Below are 13,047 nucleotides of genomic sequence, written 5' to 3'. Positions count from 1 at the left end.
CAATTGTCTGTCTTCTTTTGTGTGTCATGAATATTTACCTTGTTAACACTGTAGCGGCCACATTTATTTCAGATCTTCATGAAACTTGGTCAGAAGATTTGTTCCAATGATATCTTGGACGAGTTCAAAAGTGGTTCAGGTCTGTTGAAAAACATGGCCGCCAGGGGGCCATTTGTTGTTCATTCTTCTTGAAACTTGGTTAGAACATTTGTTCCATTGATATCTTGGGCTGCAAAAAACAGGTCATTTCTTTTTATCTCAGGTGAGCGACTTTGGGCCTTTCAGGCCCTCTTGTTTAGTTGATTTTTGTACATTTTGCATTTATTGTATTTTCTCATATTATATTGTTTATTATTTTCAGTTAGAAAAGTACTTCCTTAGAATGAGAAATCCTGGTAAAAAGGTAATATTAAATAATAAGAAGTATTCATTCTTATTCATTTTAATATTTATCTGACAAAAGTCTGCACACATTGCTTGGCAGAATTGACTAGACGTAGCTCAATTTTATTATGATCACCAATTTTTGGATAACTGTAATATACTTGTTATTTTCAAATTTGATTTAAAAAATATTTTGCTGAAAGGTTGACCATGGTTGTTAAAAAAGGCAACATGGCAACACTTTATTCATTTTGTGTCACTGTAATAATATGTAAGTTTATATTTCATTGTTGATTGTCACTTATCGGAAAATATTACATATCTTCTGCCTTATAATGCGGAACTCTCTATATAGCAATTACAAGGGCTGTTTTACAAATTTGCGGCAATCATCTATTTCTTCAACTTTCTGAAATTAATTATGTCTTAAAATACTTCGTCAGTCATTCAAAGGAGAACTGCCTTTTTATAACGAAAAATGCTATTTTTTAAATAATTATATTCTAGAACGATTGAAATGATCAAGAAAAATGGCAAAATATCATTTTGCGACTTAAAACGATGATTTTGTATTCCGTAAACTGCCTGGGTATTGTCGCCAACTATTTTGGTTGTCACGTCAACTTGACACAGCGAATGACACAGAAACTCATCCATTGTTATTAAGGATTCGAGCTTAAACACTCTGCGATTAATGTCAACTTTAATATTCAATATCGTGAAATTTTGTTAGTGTTTTGCTGAGTTTTATTTAAAGCCTGTGTTGACATACAAAAAATTGACAAACATTATTCAACATGGTTTAGTGTGTTGCTTTCCGGTGCATAGAGCGTCCGGACAAAACTTTGAAATACAAATAGGATTTCATAACTTAAAATGCTTTTTATATTTTCTGAAAGTGTACTACAATATTCTAAATGTATTAATATTACTAGAAACATGAAAACACATTATTGTTATGCTGTTATGTAGATCACAAATATGGATTATTTAAAATGCCATTATTTTTGTATTGGCATGTACGCATCAATGATTTAGTAACATAAACAATTTACTTGATCCCTTCACTATAAAAAACTAATAGGTGAATCAGCACATAAAGGACAAATACCTTTCAACTTATAAATAACTCAAGTTATGCAACCCAATACATGCCATCCACATAGAGATGTTTATAACAACCAACCAGTGCTCAGGCAACCAAACACATGCCATCCAAAAAGAGGTGTATAGAACAATCAATCAGTGCTCAGGAAACCGAAAACATGTCATCCACATATAGGTGTATACAACAACCAACCAGTGCTCAGACAACTGAATACATGCCATCCACATAGAGGTATATACAACAACCAACTAGTGCTCAGGCAACAGAATACATGCCATCCACATAGAGGTGTATACAACAACCAATCAGTGCTCAGGCAAGCAAATTCATACCATGCACATAGAGGTGTAAACAACAACTAATCAGTGCTCAGGCAACAAAATACAAATCATCCACATAGAGGCGTATATAACAACCTACCAGTGCTCAAGCAACCTAATACATGCCATCCACATAGAGGTGTATACAACAACTAATCTATGCTCAGGCAACCGAATACATGCCATCCACATAGAGGTGTATACAACAACCAATCAGTGCTCAGGCAACCAAATACATACCATCCACATAGAGGCATATATAACAACCTACCAGTGCTCAAGCAACCTAATACATGTACATTCAATCCAATAAAGGTGTATACAACAACCAATCAGTGCTCAGGCAACCGAATACATGTACATTCCATCCAATAAAGGTGTATACAACAACCAATCAGTGCTCAGTCAACTGAATATATGCCATCCAATAGAGGTGTATACAACAACCAGTTAGTGCTCAGGCAACCAAACACATTCTATACAACAACAACCAGTGCTCACTCAACTGAATACATTCAATTCAACAGAGGTTTATACAACAACCAATCAGTGCTTAGTAAACTGAATTCATGCCATCCACATAGCGGTGTATATAACAACCAATCAGTGCTCAGTCAACTGAATACATGTCATCAACATAGAGGTGTATACAACAACCAATCGGTGCTCAGCCAACGGAATACACTCCATCCAATACAGGTGTATACAACAAACAATCAGTGCACAGGCAACCTAATACATGCCATCCACATAGAGGTAAATACAACAACATATCACTGCTCAGGCAACAGAATACATTCCATCCACATAGAGGTGTATACAGCAACCAACCAGTGCTCAGGCAACCAAATACATACCATCCACGTTGAGGTGTATACAACAACCAACCCATGCTCAGGCAACAGAATACATGCCATCCACATAGAGGTGTATACAACAACCAACTAGTGCTCAGGCAACCAAATACATGCCATCCACAAAGAAATGCATTCAAAAATCTATCAGTGCTCGGGCAACCAAATACCTGCCATCCACATAAGGGTGAATACAACAGCCAATCAGTGCTCAGGCAACAGAATACATGCCGTCAATATAGAGGTGTATACAACAACCAATCAGTGCCAGGTAACGGAATACATGTTTTCCACTTAGAGGTGTATACAACAACCAATCAGTATTCAGGCAACAGAAAACATGCTTTCCACAATCATTGCTCAGGCAACCGAATACATGACATCCACATATAGGTGTTTACAACAACCAATTACTGTTCAAGCAGCCAGATACATGCTTTCCACATAGAGGTGTATACAACAACCAATCAGTGCTCAGGCAACCAGATACATGCTTTCCACATAGAGGTGTATACAACAAATGTACACGTATGGGTCGTGCCGTGTCAAAAACTAGGTCACGGGGTCACTTAGTGTGTTTTAAACAGAAAGTTTGTCCGGACCATAACTATGTCATTTAGTGTTAGATTTTAAACTGACTTGGTACAATTGTTCACCATCATGGGTGTGTTGCCCGAAAGAATTACGTCGATATCTCCTAGGTCAAGGTCACACTTGGAGTTCAAAGGTAAAATGCTTGTCCAGGCCATAACTTTGTCGTTCATTGTGAGATTTTAAAATCATTTGGCACAACTGTTCACAATCATTGGACGGTGTGTTGCGCGAAAGAATTACGTCAATATCTCAAAGGTCATGGTCAAACATTGAGTTCAAAGGTCAAAAATGGCCATAAATAAGCCTGTCCGGGCCATAACCATGTTGTTCATTATGAGATTTTAAAATCATTTGGCACATTTGTTCACCATCATTGGACGGTGTGTCGCGCGAAAGAATTGCGTCGATATCTCAAAGGTGAAGGTCACACTTTGAGTTCAAAGGTCAAAAATTGCAATAAATGAGCTTGTCCTGGCCATAACTATGTCGTTCATTGAGAGATTTTAAAATCATTTGGCACATTTGTTCACCATCATTGGACGGTGTGTCCCGCGAAAAAATAACGTCGATATCTCCAAGGTCAAGGTCACACTTTGAGTTCTAAGGTCAAAAATGCCATTAATCAACTTGTCTGGGCCATTTCTTTGTTGTTTATTGTGAGATTTTAAAATCATTGGGCACATATGTTCACCATCATTGGGCGGTGTGTCGCGCCAAAAAACTACGTCAATATCTTCAAGGTCAAGGTCACACTTTGAGTTTGATGGTAAAAAATGGCCATACATGAGCTTGTCCGGGCCATAACTATGTCGTTCATTGTGAGATATAAAAATCATTTGTTCACCATCATTGGACGGTGTGTCGCGCGAAAGAATTACGTTGATATCACCAATGTCAAGGTCACACTGAGTTCAAAGGTCAAAAATGACCATAAATGAGCGTGTCCCAGCCATAGCTATGTCGTTCATTGTGAGATTTTAAAATCATTTGTTCACTATCATTGGACGGTGTGTCACAAGAAAGAATTATGTCGATATCTCCAAGGTCAAGGTCACACTTTGAGTTCAAAGGTCAAAAATGGCCATAAATGATCTTGTCCGGGCAATAACTATGTCATTCATTGTGAGATTTTAAAATGACTCTGTACATTAATTTTATTCACAGTCATTGGATGGCGTGTCATGTGAAAGAATTTAGGAGTTCAAATGTCAAATTTGCCATAAATGATAATAGCATAATACTTCTTAAAAATCACCGTAAATTAGCTTATCTTGTTTTGTGAAGACAACATGCAAAATAGTCTGTGTCAATACAGCATGTGGGGGTATACGTCACGTCTGTGACAAAGCTCTAGTTTATTAATGATAGGTTCTAACGATGTCTGCATATGCTATGTCATTTTCAGAGGCCTTTAAATGATAATATTCATTACACAAAAGTCAATTTAATTTTCTGACGGTCATATCAGACAGGTTCCCAACTTTTAAATAAAAATCTGAAGAAAATTGTCCTGTCATATTAACAAGTAATTATGTTCTGTCATGCAGACCTTAACAGTTTTCAAATGAACAAATCCTTATTTCATGATTAAATGAATTGTCTAGATCAGTGGCGTAATTGTAACAACATAACAAGGTAATAACGCAATACAGTCTGCCCTTACAAAGGCATGGTAACCAAATTTTGAGACCTGACATATTGTCTCTAAATATGAATAAACACTTCCTCAAAAGTAATCTTTGTATTTTTTCACAAACTAATTTCACACATTTTCAATAAAAAACATTTTGTTTTTATGTTGAACTGGAGAAATATGAGAACAATATACACTTTTAAAACTGAAAACCTTAATGTATTAAGTCAGTTGATGGCAACCATTCTTGCAATATGGTTTATATTAATAAATATAGTCAGTGTTTTTGCTTGTTATCTAACTCAAAGCCACACTTTCCATCCAATCTTAATGAAACTTTCACAGACTTTTTATCTTTGGAAGCATAGGACCAGATTTATGACTCAAACTTGATGTAACTTGGTCAGAATGTATATCATTGAAAATGTCTAGGAGGAGCTTAAATCTGGTATTGGGCATTTATATTTAAACTATATATTATGTTATTTTCTTTTCAGACTGATGATGAGGCTCCGATCAGCTCAACCCGTCGTGACAGACGTGGTAGGCTTGTACCCTCTATTGCCTCTGCAGTCCAGAAGAATAATAACCAGGTAAACTGCAGCAAATAAGCTTTTATCCAGATCTGTAACCAAACATATAGAACAAAGTTGTTTTTAGCTCACCTGAGCACAACGTGCTCATGGTGAGCTATTGTGATCGCCTTTTGTCCGTCGTCCGTTGTCAACATTTTGCCTTGTGAACACTCTAGAGGCCACATTTATTGTCCGATCTTCATGAAACTTGGTCAGAAGATTTTTCCCATTGATACCTCGACTTAGTTCAAAACTGGGTCATGCTGGGTCAAAAACTAGGTCACCAGGTCAAAAAAAAGAAAAACCCTGTGAACACTGTAGCAATCACATTTGATGCCCAATCTTCATGTAACTTTGTCAAAACGTTTGTCGCTATGATATGTTGGTTGAGTTTAAAAACGCTTCCGGTCTGTTGAAAAACATGGCCGCCAGAGGGCGGATCAGTATTCCTTATATGGCTATAAAGAAACCTTATGAACACTCTAGATGTCAAAATTTTTGCCCAATCATCATGAAACTTGGTCAAAACATTGGTTTCATTGATATCTCGGACGAGTTCGAAAATGATCCAGATCGGTGAAAATACATGGCCGCCAGGGGTCGGGGCATTTTTCTCTATATGTATACAGTGAAAACATGTGAACACTCTAGAAGTGACATTTTTGGTCCAATCTTCATGAAATTTGGTCAGAACATGTGTTTTCTGGATATGACAGTTGAGTTCAAAAATAGTTCGGATCGGTGAAAAAACATGGCCATCAGGGGGGGGGTAATTTTCGTATATTTATATAGTAAAAAAAGCTTGTGAACACTCTAGAAGTCACATTTTTTGTCTAATTATCATAAAAAAGATTCTAAACATCTATTTTATGTGGATATCTCGGAAGAGTTCGAAAATGGTCATGATGGGTGGAAAAACATGGCCGCCAGGGGGTGGGGCAGTTTTCTCTATATGTATATAGTGAAAACATGTAAACAGTCTATTTTTATAGTAAAAAAACTTGTGAACACTCTAGTTTCCTAATTTTCTGGCAGTTTTGTATGAGCTTTCCTCTTCCTTTCTGCTGGTTTACCTCTTCCAGACATTTTGTGATGCTTTTGTTATATAGCTAAGAAATATCTTTGCAGATTAATGTAGATTTTTTTATTTTTTCTTTATGTTTAATCCTTGGAATCCAATGTTTATAGAATGGGCAGTAACTCTTACTCAGGAATTTGAGAGAACTCTTTATTCATCAACATACTAGTATGCTCAAGATAGTCAACATTTCTGCTAAAATAAACTGGGTTTTATAATTTAATACAATAACCCACATTATCAAAGATTTGTGTTTTAAAACGGATTTATTGATTTTTTAATTGGAAATATGATTGCAAGGTGAGTCTGAAAATAGTTCATTATTGTTATAAACAAGGCTCTCAGGGGGGTGGTACCTTTTTTGTATGTCTACAGTTGTTTATAGTGAAACATTGTGAATACTTTTAGTCACATTTTTAGTTCAATCTGAATGCCACTTGCTGAGTGCAAATGTTTTTATCGTATCTTGATTTAGTTTACTCAATTAGTTTTAATAATATCATCTTCAAACATGGTGACAATCTTTATGAGCATAATATTTTTGCTCATGGTAAACTTTTGTGATCATCTTTTGTCAATTGTCTTTCTTACGTTGTGCGTCATGAATATTTGCCTTGTTAACACTGTAGCGGCCACATTTATTGTCGGATCTTCATGAAACTTTGTCAGAAGATTTCTCCCAATGATATCTTGGACGAGTTCAAAAATGGTTCAGGTCTGTTGAAAAACATGGCTGCCAGGGGGCCATTTGTTGTTCATTCTTAATGAAACTTGGTTAGAACATTTGTTCCATTGATATCTTGGACTGCAAAAAAAACAGGTCATTTCTTTTTATCTCAGGTGAGCGACTTTGGGCCTTTCAGGCCCTCTTGTTGAAACTTGTTACAGAAAAGGTTTGAAACTTTACAGTTATTGACTCATTGTCCCAAGCATACAGGCAAAGGTTGCACTAAGAAGTCAAAGGTTACAATTCAGCATATTACAGCTTGTCAAGACTAGAACTTCAACATTCAAAATGATATTAACAAATAAGTTACGTTTGCTTGAATAACATGGCCGCCAAGGGGCGGGTCATTTTTCCTTATATGGCTATATAAGGCTATAGTAAAATCTTGTTAACACTCTAGAGGCCACATTTATAGTCCGATCTTCATGAAACTCGGTTAGAAGATTCATCCCAATAATATCTTGGATGAGACCATAAATGATGCCGGTTGGTTGAAAAACATGGCCACCACAGGGGCGGGGCTATTTTTCTTAATATGGCTATAGTAAAACCTTGTTAACAATCTAGAGGTCACATTTATTTTCCAATCAATAATGAAACTTGGTCAGAAGATTTGTCCTAATAATATCTTAGATGAGTTCGAAAATGGTTTTGGTTGCTTTAAAAACATGGCCACCAGTGGCGGGGCATTTTTCCTTATATGGCTATAGTAAAACCTTGTTAGCACTCTAGAGGCCACATTAATTGTCCAATCTTCATGAAATTTGGTCAGACAATTGGTCTCAATGATATCTTGGATGAGTTCGAAAATGGTTACGTTTGCTTCAAAAACATGGCTGCCAAGGGGCGGGGCAATTTTTCCTTATATGGCTTAAGTAAAATCTGTTAACACTCTAGAGGCCACATTTACTGTCCGATCTTCATGAAACTTGGTCAGAAGATTTATCCCAATAATATCTTGAACGAGTTCAAAAATGATGCTGGTTGGTTGAAAAACATGGCTGCCAGGGGGCGGGGCATTTTTTCTTATGTGCCTATAGTAAAACTTTGTTAACACTCTAGAGGCCACATTTATTTTACGATCTTCATGAAACTTGGTCAGAAGATTTGTCCCAATGATATCTTGGATGAGTTCAAAAATGGTAACCTTTGCTTGAAAAACATGACTGCCAAGGGGCGGGGCATTTTTCCTTATATGGCTATAGTGAAATCTTGTTAGCACTCTAGAGGCCACATTTATTGTCCAATCTTTATGAAACTTGGTCAGAAGATCCATCCCAATAATATTTTGGACATGTTCAGAAATGATGCCCTTTGTTTGATAAACATGGCCGCCAGGGGGCGGGGCATTTTTCCTTATTTGGCTATAGTAAAACCTTGTTAACACTCTAGAGTCCACATTTATTGTCTGATCTTCATGAAACTTGGTCAGAAGATTTGTACCAATGATATCTTAGATGAGTAAGAAAATGGTTCTGGTTGGTATAAAAACATGGCCGCCAAAGGGTCGTGGCATTTTTCCTTATATAGCTATAGTAAAACCTTGTTAACACTAGAAGCCATATTTATTTTCCAATTATCATGAAACTTGGTCAGAAGATTTGTCTCAATGATATCTTGGACAAGTTCGAAAATGGTTCCAGATGCTTGGAAAACATGGCCACCAGGGGGCAGGGCATTTTTCCTTATATGGACATATGAATCTTCATGAAACTTTGTCAGAATATTTGTTAGCCGGATTTTTTTCGAAAAAATCTCGGCTTATAGATTGATGTTGTCGGGCGGGCGGGGGGGGGCGGGCGGGCGGGGTGGCAGGCGTGCTCGAAAATGTTAAAGTTCTTATTTCATGGTATAACTTTGGTATGCTTGGACCTAGAGTCTTCAAACTTGACATGAAGGTTGGCCAGGATTAACAGATGACCACTGGTCATTTCAAGGTCATTCATTTGAAGGTCAAGGTCACTGTGACCTTCAATATAAAAAATGTTAAAGTTGTTATAACTTTGGTATGCTTGGACCTAGAGTCTTGAAACTTGACATGAAGGTTGGCCATAACTAGTTAGTAACCACTGGTCATTTCAAGGTCATTCATTTGAAGGTCAAGGTCACTGTGACCTTGAATGTAAAAATGTTAAAGTTCTTATTTCATGGTATAACTTTGGTATGCTTGGACCTAGAGTCTTCAAACTTGACATGAAGGTTGGCCAGGATTAACAGATGACCACTGGTCATTTCAAGGTCATTCATTTGAAGGTGAAGGTCACTGTGACCTTCAATATAAAAATGTTAAAGTTGTTATAACTTTGGTATGCTTGGACCTAGAGTCTTGAAACTTGACATGAAGGTTGGCCAGAACTAGTAAGTAACCACTGGACATTTCAAGGTCATTCATTTGAAGGTCAAGGTCACTGTGACCTTGAATGTAAAAATGTTAAAGTTGTTATAACTTTGGTATGCTTGGACCTAGAGTCTTGAAACTTGACATGAAGGTTGGCCAGAACTAGTAAGTAACCACTGGACATTTCAAGGTCATTCATTTGAAGGTCAAGGTCACTGTGACCTTGAATGTAAAAATGTTAAAGTTCTTATTTCATGTTATAACTTTGGTATGCTTGTACCTAGAGTCTTCAAACTTGAAATAAAGATTGGCCAGTACTAGAAGATGACCACTGGTCATTTCAATGTCATTCATTTGAAGGTCAAGGTCACTGTGACCTTAAATGTTAAAATGTTAAAATTGTTATAACTTTGGTATGCTTGGACATAGAGTCTTCAAACTTGACATGAAGGTTTGCAAGCACACTTAGATGACCACTGGTCATTTCAAGGTCATTCATTCTAAGGTCAAGGTCACTGTGACCTTGAATGTAAAAATGTTAAAGTTCTTATAACTTTGGTAGGTAAAAATGTTAAATGTCAATTCAAGTTCATATTTGTGACCTTAAATGTTATTGTTGTTCATGTATATGCATGCATTCAAAACATAACACAAGGTTTGCTCATGCCTTGAAAAGTACTTACATTTCATTTTGACCTTTGAACAATATTTCAGTAATTTAAGTATTGCATTGACAAAAACACGAAAGGTACTTTCCTGTCATTTAAATCAAAAATCCGACTTCAATGCGGTCATCTCCGACCGCGGAACTCTTGTTTAAATGATATTTTGGATGTGTATGAAAATGGTTCTGGTCTGTTGAAAAATGTGGCTTCCAGGGTGTTTACTGGTCATGAAAGTTGGTAAGAACATTTTGTTTTAATGACATCTTGGGCTGCACAGAACAGGTAAGTTCCTTTGAATCTCAGCTGAGTGACTTTGGGCCTTTCAGGCCCTCTTAGTTTTATGGCATTTTCGGGGCTGATATTGGGCCCCATTCCCCTTAAGAAAGAGTATATATTTTCCTCAATTTTGTAGAAAAAATCCCATCCAGAAGTAAAAAATAAATAAAATATTTTTTTATTTTTTTAAGCTCACCTGAGCATTATGTGCTCATGGATTGTGCTCATGGTGAGCTTTTGTGATCGCCTTTTGTCTGTCGTTCGTTGTGCTTTGTGTGTTAAGTGGCGTCAACATTTGCCTTGTTTACTCTCTAGAGGCCACATTTATTGTCCAATCTTCATGAAATTTGGTCAGAAGATTGTTCTCAATGATATCTTGGATGAGTTCGAAAATGGTTACATTTGCTTGAAAAACATGGCTGCCAAGGGGCGGGGCATTTTTCCTTATATGGCTATAGTAAAATCTTGTTAACACTCTAGAGGCCACATTTATTGTCTGATCTTCTTGTAACTTGGTCAGAAGATTCATCCCAATAATATCTTAGACAAGTTCGAAAATGATGCGGGTTGGTTGAAAAACATGTCCGCCAGCGGGCGGGGCATTTTTCCTTATATGGCTATAGTAAAATTTTGTTAACACTCGATCTAGAGGCCACATTTATTTTCAGATCTTCATGAAACTTGTTCAGAAGATTTGTCCCAATGATATCTAGAATGTGTTCAAAAATGGTAACCTTTGCTTGAAAAACATGGCTGCCAAGGGGCGGGGCTTTTTTTAGCTCACCTGATTGCTCAGGTGAGCTTTTGTGACCGGTCTTTGTCCGTCGTATGTCCGTCCGTCCGTTAACATTTGCTCATAAACACTCTAGAGGCCACATATCTTGTCCCATCATCATGAAACTTGGTCAGAAGCTTTGTCACAATGAAATCTCGGCCGAGTTCGAAACTGGGTTGTGCCAGGTCAAAAACTAGGTCACTAGGTCAAAAAATAGAAAAACCTTGTAAACACTGTTAAGTCACATTTCATGCCCAATCTTCATGTAACTTTGTCAAAATGTTTGTCTTAATGATATCTTGGTTGAGTTCAAAAGTGGTTCCGATCGGTTAAAAAACATGGCCGCCAGTGGGCTGGGCAATTTTCCTTATTTGGCTATAGAGAAACCTTGTAAACACTCTAGAAGTCACAATTTTTGCCCAATCATGATGAAGTTGGTCAAAACATTGGTTCAATTGATGTCTCGGACGAGTTGGAAAATGGTCGAGATCGGTGAAAAAACATGGCCACCAGTGGGCAAGGCATTTTTCTCTATATGTATATAGTGGCAGTTTTCCCTATTTGGCTATAAAGAAACCTTGTAAACACCCTAGAAGGCACAATTTTGGCCCAATCATCATGAAAGTTGGTCAAAACGTTGGTTTTATTGATATCTCGGACAAGTTTGAAAATGGTCCGGATCGGTGAAAAAACATGGCCACCAGTGGGCGGGGCATTTTTCTCTATATGTATATAGTGAAAACATGTGAAGTCACATTTTTGGCTCAATTTTCATGAAACTTGCTCAGAACATTTGTTTCTTTGATACGAGAGTTGAGTTCAAAAATGGTTCCGGTCATTTGAATAACATGGCTGCTGGGAGGGGGGCAGTTTTCTCATTATGCCCCCCCCCCCCCTTTCGAAGAAGAGGGGGTATATTGTTTTGCTCATGTCGGTCCGTCCGTCCACCAGATGGTTTCCGGATGATAACTCAAGAGCACTTATGCCAAGGATCATGAAACTTCATAGGTACATTGATTATGACTCGCAGATGACTTCTGTTGATTTTCAGGTCACTAGGTCAAAGGTCAAGGTCACTATGACCCGAAATAGTAAAATCGTTTCCGGATGATAACTCAAGAACACTTATGCCTAGGATCATGAAACTTCATAGATACATTGATCATGTCTCGCAGATGACCCCTATTGATTTTCAGGTCACTAGGTCAAAGGTCAAGGTCACTGTGACCCGAAATAGTAAAATGGTTTCCAGATGATAACTCAAGAACGCTTATGCCTAGGATCATGAAACTTCACAGGTACATTCATCATGACTCGAAGATGACCCCTATTGATTTTCAGGTCACTAGGTCAAAGGTCAAGGTCACGATGACCTGAAAAAGTAAAATGGTTTCTGGATGATACCTCAAGAACGCTTATGCCTAGGTTCATGAAACTTCATAGGTATATTCATCATGACTCGCAGATGACCCCTATTGATTATCAGGTCACTAGGACAAAGGTCAAGGTCACAGTGCCAAAAAACGTATTCACACAATGGCTGTCAAGGTCACGGTGACTCAACTTAGAAAAATGGTTTCCGGATGATAACTCAAGAATGCTTACGCCTAGGATCATGAAACTTCATAGGTACATTGATCATGACTCCCAGATGAAATAATGATGAAACTTGACCAGGATGTTTGTCTGGACAATATCTAGGTCAAGTTTGACATTTGGT

General features: G+C 37.4%; 1 protein-coding gene across 3 annotated transcripts in view; it reads left to right on the top strand.

Annotated features, from left to right (window-relative positions):
- LOC127862911 (histone-lysine N-methyltransferase, H3 lysine-79 specific-like) overlaps positions 1-13,047 on the top strand; it is a 164,598-nt gene that overhangs the window by 73,653 nt on the left and 77,898 nt on the right. For all 3 annotated transcript variants that reach the window (XM_052402184.1, XM_052402186.1, XM_052402185.1), the window contains exons 13-14: positions 362-403; positions 5,391-5,486. In XM_052402184.1, coding sequence (XP_052258144.1) covers positions 362-403; positions 5,391-5,486 — 138 coding nt within the window. The remainder of the gene's footprint in view (positions 1-361; positions 404-5,390; positions 5,487-13,047) is intronic.

Source organism: Dreissena polymorpha, chromosome 16 (assembly GCF_020536995.1).
Source record: "Dreissena polymorpha isolate Duluth1 chromosome 16, UMN_Dpol_1.0, whole genome shotgun sequence".
In the NCBI taxonomy this organism is placed as follows: Eukaryota; Metazoa; Mollusca; class Bivalvia; order Myida; family Dreissenidae; genus Dreissena; species Dreissena polymorpha.
The sequence above is the reverse complement of the archived record's forward strand: the minus strand, read 5'-3'. Positions and strand labels throughout refer to the sequence as shown.